A 13,852-nucleotide genomic window follows, 5' to 3' on the forward strand; every position below is an offset into this window, starting at 1 on the left:
GCCAATTAAATTTGGATTGCTGTATGAGTTCAAAACATCTGGTATATTAGGTGATACAAATCAGGAAGTTTTTACCAAAATCCAAAGAGTTGTGCCAGGCCACAATAAAAGATATGGACTTCTCACCATGAACCTACACAACATGATGTGAAGCTGTCACCAGGCACCATACCAACACGCTAAAGCTAGCCTTAAAACAGCTAATGAGGCAGCAGTAACGACGAAACCAGGGCAGAATTGCTCTCAGCAGTAAGAGGCTGTTTAGACATTTACTTGAAGTCCCAGCCATACCCTGAAGCAAATGCTGAATGCAGAAAGTCCTGCTATAAAAAAATTGAGCTTGCCAATCTAAGGCTGCCTAGGTTAGCGTGCAAGAGCTGCAATCACAGCTCTAAATTTCAGTGTAGACACACCATCTAGTCATAAACAGTGCACTTTAACATTGCCTGTAACACTTCAGGAGCAACTTTGTCTTAAACTTTAGCTTACATTTCTCTAAAGAGAAATAATCCCACTCTTTTTTGACTATTGTTTTGCTATCGTACAAGTAAGCTAAGTGCAAATTACACTAAGCTTCCTAATTTTTATTATTCCTATGAGATCGTAATTTTAGCCCTGAGCTATCCAAATCTACTTCAAAACGAATTCAGTTGAAATCCATTTCAATGCTAACAGCAAATTATTTCAGATATCACTCTGAAGGTTAAATATATCCTTTCGATCCCAAAGTAATTTTGTTAAAAGGTATTTGGAGACAAAGCGATTCTTCTCTCCCCAAAATGTGACCAAACTATGTCATCAGCTTTGTCTGAAGCCACACAATATACTTTGCATACGTGTAAAGTTGCAGCTATGCACAGAAGACTTTCTCAGTCTGTCTGCAGACACACCAAAAATTACATTTTGATTTCAACAGAATGCAAGAACAGGAGGATCAGCATCACAAGCAGCAGGGTATTGAGAGTAGCAACATTAACATGCAACTAATCAAATGCAGCATGCTATTTAGCTAGTATCGCTTTGAAAGGATATTATTATCTCATGAAGTCAATTAAAAACTGGAAGCAATGTTAGAATATGAATTATATGCAAACACGTATCCATATATCTAGGATAGCTCCTTGCACATAACGAGTGTCAGAAGAACAAGACATGTAAAATGCTTCTTTGTAATAGTGAAAGTCATAATCTAAAGCCCATATGGTAATAAAATAATGGAAAAGCCTTGGAAAGGCTTAAACCCTGCCTTTTTAGAAGGCCTTCTGACATCATTGAAGGCTCTAGTAGATATAGGCTTTACTTGGCCTGGTAAGAGACCAACCACAACCTTACCAAAAAACATCAAGTCCATCTATTTGCCCGAGATGTCCAAAGACTAATAGCAGATGGGAAACAAATGTTAATGAGGTTCAGAAAATTGGAGTTTCAGCTGTTTATTAGGCTATGTTTTCCTGGACTCCGCATAGTATTCAAACTGCTCTATATCCTTGCGTCTCTCAGTAGAAAGGTGCAGAGCAGTGTCACAGAGAAATCAAGTCTGGGCCTCATTTGGTAGCAGGGAGATTTAAGGTATGCAATGCAACTCTCTCTGTTGTTACTTTCGGGAACACTGAAGGGTACACTCCTCGAAAGTTCTTACTAACATGCCTCAGAAACCGATCACGTAGAGAACTGCATATATGTGTAAAATTATACTGGGATAAGAACTCCCATAACCCAATGAGCAGTCTTTTTTTTTAATGCACAGACATCAACAAATTCTGCACAACAGACATGAATTTGATTTTAAAAGCTCATCTTCCTTTAGTTTGTATGACACTTAACATCACAGAATCACAGAATATTTGGGGTTGGAAGAGGCCTCTGGAGATCACCTAGTGCAACCCACCTGCTAAAGCAGGTTCACCTAGATCAGGTTACACATGAACGTGTCCAGGTGGGGTTTGAATGCCTCCAGAGAGGAGACTCCACAGCCTCTCTGGGCAGCCTGTTCCAGTGCTCTGGCACCCTCAAAGTAAAGAAGTTTCTCCTCATATTCAGATGGAACCTGCTGTGCTTCAGTCTGTGCCCGTTGCCCCTCATCCTATCGTTGGGCAACATTGAAAGGAGTCTGGTCCCGTCCTCTTGACAACCACAAACACACGGCTCTAATACCTAGTAAATATTTTAGTGAGGGCATGTTGTGTTCTGCCTCCTCATATATGAAACAGAACGAAAAACACTGGTCACGAGACTTTCCAATATTGGACTGTTGAGCATTATAACATAGTCTGAATCACTCAAGGTCCTTCCAGTTCTACTTACCCACCAGGCTTATCACAGCATGGAAGAGATTTAGAAGTGCTAGAAGCCATCAAAAGAAGAGACTATTAATTTTGACAAATTTCTACCCTTTTTGTCATCCTTTTGTACTAACCCACAGTGTCAACGACAGATGTCCAAACAAAATGAACAAACCTTCATGATAGCCATTTCTCATGCTGTTCAGTAGCAAAGTGGTTTTGCTGTCTCTCTGAAAATGAGTATCACAGGAAGAATGCAACATCTACCTGCAAGTTGTAGTCCTGAAGAATTTTCACTAGTGAGTCTCTCAAGTTAGGAATCTCCATGCCTTCCTTAATGCGGTGGATCAGAAGAATGGGATCCACATGCGTTCCAATATTGTTCAACAAGCCAGTAATAAAAGCTGTGAAAAGCAAGAGGCAAAGAATTAAGAAAAAAATGTAGCAAAATGCCTGATTAAAGGATGCTTTGGTGACGAGGTTCAGGCTTTGGCTGATTCTTTGACAGTTCTCTACTAAGAGATAACACTAAGCCTCCTTCACATCGCCGTGGCATGTTTCTTGCAGCCATATTTACTTGAGTACAGGCCTTTGGGTAAGAGAGGAAGATACAGTCTGGCAATTCACAGAATTTCTAGGGTATGCAGAAAAGGGGTGAGAGTATCCAGCACAAAGCCACAAGTAAATAATGGATTTCAATCCAATAAAAAGGGCACTCATGAAAACAGAGCCAGAAAATTAACTGCATTATGTGACTATTTCAGTTCCAGGGTTTAAAAACAATTTTTCAAGCACGTAACCTAAATCAAAAGTGCTTCTAAACATTGGTGGGAGTGACATAAGGGAAGTATTTGGTTTTTGAATTGCACCTGGCTAAATGAAACACTAGAAGGATAAGCCTCAAGGCTGCATTTTTTCTTCAACACCCAAACTGGAGGAATATCACTGGAGTTGCTCTGCATATGCGCAGATGGAACTGAGAGAATTCTATAGGCTTTGAATCCCTTTTGCTTTAAAGATGTCACTGTAGCAGTGTAGCAGTACTTTTAGTGATGAACTGCATTTAACTATGGGTAACTTGAGAATGCCATTCTTCTAAAGGAGTAACAGATTTTGGTTGCTTCTTCCTGTCAGAATTAGTGGCCACAAGATGAAAAGATATGCATTCCGGCACTAATTCTACAAGACATTCAATCCTGTGGAAAAGAGATCCCAAGAGAGACTTCAAGGCCTTGATTTAAAGCCCCATAAGAGGTTGCAAAACTAATGGACCACATAGCTAAAATAATTCTCTGTTTTCTCAGTCATATGAAGTCCTCTGAATCTGCCTCCTAAACAAAACTGATGTTGCTTATGAAATTCTGGCAGTTTCTGTTTCCATCTAAACTTTAAACTTGGCTCGCTATTCATATAACGAATGAAAGACAAAATGCGCTTATTATTAGAGATCTTACCTTTCTTCCACAAAAACAAAACAAATTAGTTATTCTACTGAGGTGCAGAAAGCTGTAGGTTCTTTATTTCAGAATTTCAAATGGAAGCAGCTGCCATAAACACACTTCACAACATCCTCATCAAGCCTGCAGACTGTGTTTTCAGGCTGTCTAAAAATAAAGCCTCATTCTGCCAAATTAAAAGCACCATTCTCCCCTTAATTTGTCATTAAGAGCATAACTATGCAGAGCTTAGTCAAATGGTAAATCCCTAAGTACTCATTCTGTAGCTTGCCCACATGCTGCCTTACTGGAAGTTTTTATGCACAGTAGGACAGTGTGTTGTGCTCTACAAACCAGGACATCTCCCTGGCCATCCATAAACACCTTCTCTAACATGCATGTGGATAATTCAATCCTTTAATTGCAATAGCATTGCACAAAAAAACACACATGCAAGGCTTCTGAGAAACTATCCCACTTACGTGGTTTGTCAATAGAATATAAAATGAGGTCTTCCCAAAGTTCTCCATCATCTTGTTCCTTGGCAAATTCAATAGCTTTATCTACATCTTGCAATTCTTCCATGATCATCTTCAAGGCACTCCGGCTATTACCCATTCTGCCTAGAAGGAAAAAATAAGTAGAGAGACTATAAATCCTAAATGCTTACCAATGCTCAGTGCTTTAAGAAGCTCTTTCACCATGAATTTTATAAATGTGAAGTTGCCCCAGACTAACTCAACCAAGATCAAATCTCATCTAATCTGATGTAGGAATGCAAATCCCAGAGCAATCAGTGTAACCTGAACAAGCACTTGGAGCACTTTGCTGGACTGCGACCCGAAGCCTTTCCGAAGGATGAGTGGGGTCATATTAGGGACTCTGAAATGCAGCAACATCTAATGTAAGGAGGAGTGTATGCACATGTATGCATACAAACTACAACATGAAATATGCTCTTTAAAAGCCCACAGAGACACTCTTAATTTGCAGTAAGTATAGTGCAGTTTACATCCATGGAGAATTACAGGAAGAGGAAGAAATAGCAGAAACACTGAACTATTATTTCAGTAAACCTATGAGTAAATCCCACTCTGCTCCAAGTGGTCCACAAAACATTTTTCTTACTAAAACAAAGATTAATAAATGCTTCCCATTTTGTTTATGACTAATATGTAAACATCCATAAAAATCTTAGTCTTACAATGCCTCCCATTCAGAAGTAAATTCCTTGGACTGCTGAGGGAGCTAATTTACAATTAATTTTATTAAAAAAAAATAAAGTGGGAAAAAAAGAGAAAGATGCAACATAATCTTCTACCTCAGCAAAAGATAACATTAAGCTTCTGAGATGTAATCAGAATAAAACATTTGTTTTATTTCTTCCCTCTCTTAAAACTGACAGTATTACTCTTCTCTTGGAGATTGTCTAAAAAATACCGCTTGCCCCAACCTGTTCCCCAGAGAACACCAATAGCTCCAAAACCCCAGAAAAACACCAAATGAGAAACGCAATAACACAATATATGGAGTTAAGACATCGAATGAATACTCCAGTGAATATTTTTTTTTTAGATTTTCTAAACGAGGTTATTTAGTACTACTGACTGTATACCAGCTTTGTCTCTGGGAAAGAGTGTCAAATTATATTAGACAATATATCATACATTTTCCCAGCATAAACTTTGACAATATTAAAAGCATGTTGTAATTTATCACACTGAGTGTTACTTACTCAGAAGATATACTGTTTCTTCTACGAAGTTCCTCTGTTGGCAGATCTCAAGAGCCTTGAATTCAAGGGAAAGGAGGAAGGAAAGAGAATACAGGGAACCATGTAACATGATATTTTATTGATCACAAATGCTGAAAGAGGTGTAAAGATACTTTTCCACGAAGTTGCATTACTCAATTTGACAGGAATATGCAATACCCTTAATATGCATTGCCAGGTCCTCTGGCATTAATTAAGAGGAGAAACTCCATGGTAGTTTGGGTTTTTTTTAATAAGATTTTGCCAACCTCTACCTTTAAATCTACTGGCAACATCTTTCTTCTGCTTCCAGAAGTTGGTTAATCCAAAAGCATTAAGGTTATCTGCTGTCAAGTCTTGCTTCCTGTGGGTGGACTTATGAAGTATCTCATAATGGAGGTCTACTTGGCATTCATTCATAATACAAGCCTGTAGATCTCCTCAAGGTAACCCGAACAGTTTTGGGAGGCCGAAAGTGCCCTTCAAATTTTGTACCAGTGACCTCCAACAAGAAAATCCAAAAATAATCCAACCCAACTACAGAAGAATAAGGAGGAAATGTTTCTTGTGAATTTGAATTAAAAACTTGAGGGCTAAATACCATGAGCAGTTACTGAATCTGTGTGTAGTTGACAAACACTGAGCACAATTACCAAAATGATTACCAGCAAGTTTTCAGTAACACAAAATTGGCGAGGCTGGTATGCCATAAACAATGTCAGGTCTATTTCCAATTTGGAAGCAGAAAGCAAAATCAAGATTCATGGCATTCCAGTGAAGACAACCGTTCACCGACAAAGACTTCCAGACTTGAAAATCAAAACTATAAATGCATAAGATATAGCTACAGCTAAAGATGTAGGTAGGAATTAACTTTTCCTTCCGTTCTCAAATTATTTGAGATGGGTTACTACGAAGATTAGAGATATGGAAAACGAATTTGAGGGTATGAGTAAGTGAATTACCAACCAGATCCTTCAGGGGAATGAGGGTATGAATAACACTAATAAGTTATAAACACATCTGACAGCCTTTTTTCTTTCCATTTAAACTACAAAGTATCAGGTATTCAGTATTTCTGGATACTGCACATTTATTGACTGTCATGCTCCCTCTAGAGGAAAACAGGGAACATTGATACTTCTCTTTCAGTTCATTTTACAAAATATTTGCTAAGTTCTACTTGAATGAAACTGGCTTACTTTCAGAGAACACGAATTATTTCTTCTTGCTGGGTTTATAATTTCTTTAAAGCAATAATCAGCATGAATAATAAGCATTTGTTCAAATATCATAGTTTTTTGCAATTTATACACGGCACTGGAGTCTGCTTAACAGCAACTGAAAATATTGGTAACTGGGAAATTCTTGGTACCCTTTTTATTTCCTTAGAACAAAGATTTGTATGTGGCAAAAAATGTTACTACGTGATATGTATGGTAAGAAGTATAATTACAGAATTAGCAGTGACAGTAAATTCAACTGAGTTGTATACAGTGTTGGTATCTTTCTTCCTTAACTTCTTACTGAAATATATTAACATTTAAACATAAAGGCTAGAATTACACTTTTTCTACCATCTTTCTCTCACTTTGGTGATTATGGCACCACACCTTCCAAAGGTTCACGGGTGTCTGACATACCCCTGCTCACAGCCCATAACTTCAGCAAAGCAGTGCTGGGAATGTGCTTGCATCATTTACACACAGCGCTTTTCTGCACCATCCACCACTGAAGACAGGTGGCTGGATCTGCAATAACTAAAACTAACTTGTACCAAAAGAAAAGAAAAAATGCAGGTAAGGTGTGAGACATAAAACCATCATCACACAAGTAATACATAAGGCAGAAACTAAGAATCAGAGAGTTGAAAACAAATACTCCAACACTGCAGACAAAAGTCCCTGGCTGGAAACCTCTCAGGCTCATTGCCTAAAAAGATCACTGAGACTACCTAGTTTTGTGAGAGAGTTTCAACAAAGACCAAGTCTGCAATTCTAACAAACTATTTTCCAATGTCTCCTGCTGTTGCACAGTAAAGTCAACAAAAGTACAGAAAACAAGAGAGGTGCCAGGAACAGTACTCATTCTCTTCAGCATGTCAACCATATAAAATGTAATATTCAGTATTACATTCAAAACTACTCCGCTTGTGTCATCATTATAGAGGCATTCAGAGAGGTATCCTTTCACAAAGTCTGCTCTACTTGGCCAATAACAGCAACAAATAAAAATAATAAAACACTGACCCAACTAAAAAGGGAAAACTTAAATTTCCATTCAATTCTCTTTAATTCAAGCAGGAGAAAAACAAAACAACAACAAACAAAAACCCAAACAAAACAAAAAAAAAGACTGCCCTTAACTTTATTTATTTATTTTTTTAATTTGACAAGAGCAAGCAAGGAAGGAAAATGTAAAAAGATTAAAGAAGGTGGAAGCATGGTACTCGGTAAAACCCCAGCCTACTAGAGGAAGTACAAAGATAAAATACTTTTAACTCTGCTAGTTCAGTGACTCTTATACTGTGTATATTATTTGAGAGCAACTTAGGACCTTAAAATACAAAGCTAGAAAAACTCCAGTTACAGCTACTCATTTTTCAAGATCTAACACTGACTCGCCCTAGATCTGGCAAAATGATTGTACATTTCCTGCAACCACAACCTGCTGCTCAGTCAGGCCAGGCACTGATGTGTAGCTATGCTGTAGGTACACATAAAGTGCGAATTCCGAACTTCTGCACCAAAAATCCCCGCCAATTCCTGCCCTGTGAGCTGAAAGAGGAAGGTCTCAGCTGTGCAAGCTCTGCAAATCAAACTTCTGCAGGTGATGGTCACAAACTCCTTTCGGCAGTAGAGGGCAGTACCAGACACAGTTACAAATTCATAACACTATAAGCTACAGACATGAAAATCGAGGATCTGTGCTCAGATTTCAAGGGCTTACCTTCTCCAGAGGACAGTGTGTGCTGTCTCTGAGAAATGGTAGTAAATTTGGACGATCATATTCTGCATAAAGGCTGATCTGTTTCTCGTGATATCGTTGGCCTTTATGGTGGTCTCTCTTGAAAAGTTTATGCAAATACTAGGAATCAAACAAGAGAATCAGAACTCAAAAACCATTTAGGCAACATTATTTGTTTTCTGCTAATAAAGAACTGATCTTAATTGCCTCAGAAATGTACTAACACATACTAAAAGGCACGGAGATTAAACTGTGATTCAAAAGACTAATCCTAATTTTTTCTGAAGTACCCTCATCACAGCAATCTCCAAAACTAGCTCTATAAAACAGGTTTTCAGCAACAGTCAAGAAACTGTCCTTTAACCTTTAATGAAACTACTGGATTTTGAATTTGTCCAAAGTTTTCTGTAAAATATGTCAAGTGAAGTATTTTGGTCATCTGGATATGCTGGACCATTACAGATAACTATAGATCAGATATTTACCACATGAAATGTTTTAACCAAAGCACCTTAAACTATAGATATTAGGGCAAAGTTCCTTCTCTCTAGATGAGCACAGAAAAACCTTTAGAATGATCTGGAGAATCACTTTTATTCCAAGGGAAGCAGGCTTTACACATTGAAACTGATGCATCCCTTCCATAAACTGACAGTCAGTCAGTCATCTTTGCAAAGCTCTTGGGCTGCAGGCTGCACATTTCATAGAGCTGCTTCCTATAATCAGATCTCTAACACATAAACCCGCTCTCCAGTAGATCAATGCCCTGAGCCCCACCTGTACACTGCAGCAAGAGAAACTTCCCTCTCCAATACAGCCCTAGCCCACAATTATGTGTTACATATTCCACTGACAGCGTGTTCACACCAAAGAGGTGCTTTTGGAATAGCAATGTAGAGCCACAGCCTTACAGTGATATTGTAATTCTGCACAAACAAGAACAATCCTGTAGCGTAGGAAAGTTACAGCTCGAGAAAGACAAGCAGTTCACTGTCTCTATGGATCAGCAAAACGTGCTTCAGAGTTGCATCCACCATCCAATCCCATTTTTGTGTAGGGAAAGAAGAGGGATACAAGCAAGAAGTAATTTACCAAAGAAGACAAGTGTCTGCAATGCCATATGGAGTTCCTCATGGTATGTTAACAAGTAAGGAGTACGTTATCAATTTCTCAGACGTACACACTTAAAATTATTTTATCATTGTAAAAAATGCTGTGACCATGCTAAAAAATGGATTAGTGGAAGTAGCCACTTTGTATCTGATAATTTATGACATTTCAGTGATGTGTACTTTGACAAGATAGCCACATCTGTAAAAGATGTGCCCAGCAAAGAGTTTATTCAGTTCAACTTGAAACCAACAGAATATAGAAATATTTACCACATGCTGTAGCTCAGGCCTGTTTTCTAATTCTTCAACGACTCTGTCAATCTGGAAGAAAACAAATAAAACCCAACAGATTAGCAAAGCTGTGATGAACAGCACATTCACATGACTGAAAAAAGGACAAGTAATACAAGCAAGGATTGGACTGCCATGCCATGAACTTGTTATACTCACGGAAATTTTATCTTCGTTATCTAAAAGCATGTCTACTGCTTTCTAAAATAAAAGAGAACCCAGTTAAGAAACCGGTACACACATTTTCTCATGCTCTATATTGTATTATGCTTGTTCACTGATGAGTATCAGATGGATATTGCAGAACTACTCTTTTCAGCAACAGTAATTCAGAGAGCAGTTTGCATAACATCAGCATTCCCCAACAGCACAGCATTACAGGAGAACACATCATGTATTCTTCCAGAATACTTCCCTTAAGTTTCCACACTAATAGCAATCAATACTGTGCAGTTGAAGTATGCCTATTGAATCAAGGGTCACAGAAGGTCACTGCCAAAATATGTAGAAATGCTATTTGTCCCATTGCAAAAGGGAACTGCAAGGTGATGGCTGTATAGGAAACACATGACTCGACTTGCCTTACAGTTGGATTCCTCCAAACTATCTGCACACCAATACTGTAACACAAGCGGACAAGACCATGTAAGCAGAGTGGCCACTGGGGTTCCAGCTCTGCTTCCTCTTACAAGAAGAAACTTTGCTTCACATCCAAAAAATACCAAAAAAATCACAGATTCTTCATATAATTTAGTCTAATAAAAAATAATTATACATTATTTTTTCATGCAGTTCAGAATGGCCATAACAACAATGATAATCTTTGGTACAGATGGCCCCGTATTTTAGCTTTAGTGTTTAGATAATCACTGCAGTGAAAGAGCAGATCCACTCCATTTCCCCCCAAGATCATACAGATTCTTTCCTCAAGGATCATAACTAGTTTACTGAGTTTTTAGCCAGCTGGGAAGAAAGAACATTACATTCAGCACAAAATGCACACTTCTTAATTTTTGGAACTCAGGTTAAGAACCTTGCAAGCTTTCAGAAGCAAATTAATTGACTGAAGAGAAAGAAAAGTGGCAAGTACATTTAACATATGCCTCACAATAAATTCACTGCTTCCTTTCCTTTGCTTATTAATAACAATTGATGCAGAAAAATATCATGGTGAAGGTCTACTTGAGAATCAGAAAAATGATCTTGGATCTGGCACTCAAATGGAAATACAAAGGAAAAAATTAATCTTCGGGTCAATTATTTTGCAGTCCAGGTAAATATCTTCTCCTTATCTCAGAAGGTATTCAGACACAGCAAACACTCTCTGAATCAACACCTTTACCTCATTTATTTTTAATCGGTTAAAATATCTCCAGTGGAAAGTGAATACAAAAATCATTAAGATCATCATACCTCTGAATCAAAATCCATGAGCAGAACAATTTTGTCTTTGATAGAACTGAAAAGATTGTGCTTGTGGATCAACTGGAAGACATCTTTGTGCCTCAGCGTTAAGTAAATTTCTAGGGCTCTGCCATAGCGCTGGTCGTAAGTATACCTGATAAAAAACAATGTTATAATACATGTGATCTTACATATCTAAGTGTAGGAAAATCAACTATGAAGGAAAATAGAAATATAATCTAAGATGTAAAGCTTGCTAGGATGCTACTTGGTTTGATGAATACATGACTGTTTGCTGTGATTCACTTTTGTTGAGCGAAAATAGCACTGGGCAACATTAATTTAAATTCTGTTTATATCACTCACTGCATTTGTGTTCTGACCTGTGGTTCTCTGCATTTTCGTTTTCCCGTTTTCAAACCAAAGAGGAAGCCACACAAAATGCTACCTTTCCTATTTTTGGAAACTAATTGGAATTCACTTCAGAGCTAAAAACCATTGGTCTCTTAAAACTTTGAGACAAACTGTAACACAGCAATAGTAGTAGCTCTGTTTTTACAAAGAAGCAGTATGAAAATAACTTAACATGGGAATCAGGCTGAGAAAAACAAAGAGTTTTATCCATGTATGAAGTAGCCTAGAACCAGATCAGTTTTGGCACATTTTCCAGTCACGCAGTAAACCTACTTTTGAAACAGAGGGGGAAAAATGCTATTTTATTTTTCTATGGGTAATTTTGAAATGCACGCTTCACAAAAGAGGCTACCCGTGACAGCACAAAGAGGAATGCTAGCTATTTGTTTTGGAAAGAAGAGTAGCAAATCAAATCTTATACTAAACTATTTTTTTCATACTCCGCATACACTTTATAAGGAAGAGAAAATAATTCCAAGCTGGGCAATCAGCAGAATGGAGAGCAGAAAAAGCTGATGCTTTGTAGTCTGCTACAGCAAAGCAGGTATTTCTTTTAAGAGAGTTAGATAAATATCTATAAACTATAGTATATTTCAAGCTTACTTTTTGTCATAGGAGTTTAAAAGTGTACTCACAATTCTGCAAGTGTTCGTAGCAAAGTCCTGTTCTGTGGATCTTTCTTCAGGTGATCCACTACAGCTTGAACTATGATTGTGTTGTTGTAGAGATCTCCAGGCCACTCTTTTATCAGGGTTGCAAACCCCTAGAAGTGTAAGAGATTGTAACAGAAACAGAAAGAACTGCCTAAGGAACATTTCAAAACATCAAAGCTTCAGCTAAGCCTCTGAGATGATACCTGCTGTGTTTCACCTCTAAGCCACTTTCACGTGCCCACAGATGTGCACGGCGCAGAACACAGATTTTCCTTCTTAGGGCAATGTTATTAAGATTCATGAAGCTGGGTCTCTTTCAGGTACTGGATGCTTTGTGCACCACCTCAACCACTTGCGCTACATTAAACAAACTACATATAGTAGTATTTATAATAAGTAACCAATGTCACAGTATTTGCGTGCTCTGAAGAACATTCTACTTATTCTCTTAAAATCTAAAACAGAATTAATCTTTTAAATATTTTAATTTTCATTGAATTGCCCATTGATAATCTGTTTGAATACAACAGAGCATTTGCTATCGGAGTGCTGCATTGCTGAACGTGTTTTGCTGGCAATAGCTATTACATGTGCACAAGTCAGGCTGCAGTACCTCATAGTCACTCTCCAAAAACTCATGCAGGACCATTTCATAGATCAGAGGTTTCAAAACTGGATCGCGTCTGGGCAAGTAACGACTAATTGCCTATAGGAACAAAGAGAACGAAGCATTAGGGAATGACATGTAACATTCTGGTTAGAAAGGGAATGACATGTAACGTCCTGGTACATTGATGATAGAAAAAAGAATTGTTGTGAAACAAAATAATTCCAAAGCTACGTGCAAAATATGGCTAATGCTGGTATGGCTATGGCTAATATGGTAAACACTAGAAGTGCTTTTTATTCATATTTGTAAGTACTATCCTAAAGGATTGCATACAATGGAATAATATTACTTATCTGAAAGAATTTTCATTAGAAAGATAGTGGTAAGATAGTATTTAGAATGGGAGTATCAGCCATTGCGCTTAGACATGTAAATATTTACTAGTCACTTAGAAAATAAAACCCACAAAAGACTCCTCAGAAGAAGAAAGTTCTCAAAATCCATTCTGTCTAGTCTTGGTCTTACACCTTGTAAAAAGGTATAAGCATTCATCACCCCAAAAATGTGTACTTTTGATTTATGACTTACTGTTAGGTCACTGCATTTTATGAAGAGTTCTGTTTTGTCAGCTATTTTTACATACCCAAATGAAAATTAATTTGAGAATACATCTCTCCATGGAAAAGGTGAAGGCGTGTGATCTGTTGCTCTAAAGGAGGTGTTACGGAACTACATTCTGGCAGGCGACAAGAATCTGCCAGAATGAATCACTTCATACCCTGGAGTTTCAGCACAGCATCTTATTAGCACTATTATTCCATGCAACTAGAGGCCAAGGTTATTACAGCCTGCCAAAATAAACCCTACTGCTACCAGCTGTGTTGGGACTTCGGGGTTTGTAGCCGAAGGCCCAACACTGATGAAATTCCT

The 13,852-nt window shown here is 37.9% G+C and overlaps 1 protein-coding gene across 2 annotated transcripts in view; it reads right to left on the reverse strand.

Annotated features, from left to right (window-relative positions):
- The window catches only part of VPS41 (VPS41 subunit of HOPS complex), a 105,545-nt gene that overhangs the window by 11,119 nt on the left and 80,574 nt on the right, over positions 1–13,852 (reverse strand). For both annotated transcript variants that reach the window (XM_065629403.1, XM_065629404.1), the window contains 9 exons: positions 12,926–13,018; positions 12,295–12,422; positions 11,255–11,399; positions 10,001–10,042; positions 9,821–9,871; positions 8,421–8,558; positions 5,454–5,508; positions 4,201–4,341; positions 2,550–2,686 (listed from right to left, as the gene is read on the reverse strand). In XM_065629403.1, coding sequence (XP_065485475.1) covers positions 2,550–2,686; positions 4,201–4,341; positions 5,454–5,508; positions 8,421–8,558; positions 9,821–9,871; positions 10,001–10,042; positions 11,255–11,399; positions 12,295–12,422; positions 12,926–13,018 — 930 coding nt within the window. The remainder of the gene's footprint in view (positions 1–2,549; positions 2,687–4,200; positions 4,342–5,453; positions 5,509–8,420; positions 8,559–9,820; positions 9,872–10,000; positions 10,043–11,254; positions 11,400–12,294; positions 12,423–12,925; positions 13,019–13,852) is intronic.

The sequence above is a fragment of the Caloenas nicobarica genome, chromosome 2 (genome assembly GCF_036013445.1).
Source record: "Caloenas nicobarica isolate bCalNic1 chromosome 2, bCalNic1.hap1, whole genome shotgun sequence".
NCBI classification, from domain to species: domain Eukaryota; kingdom Metazoa; phylum Chordata; class Aves; order Columbiformes; family Columbidae; genus Caloenas; species Caloenas nicobarica.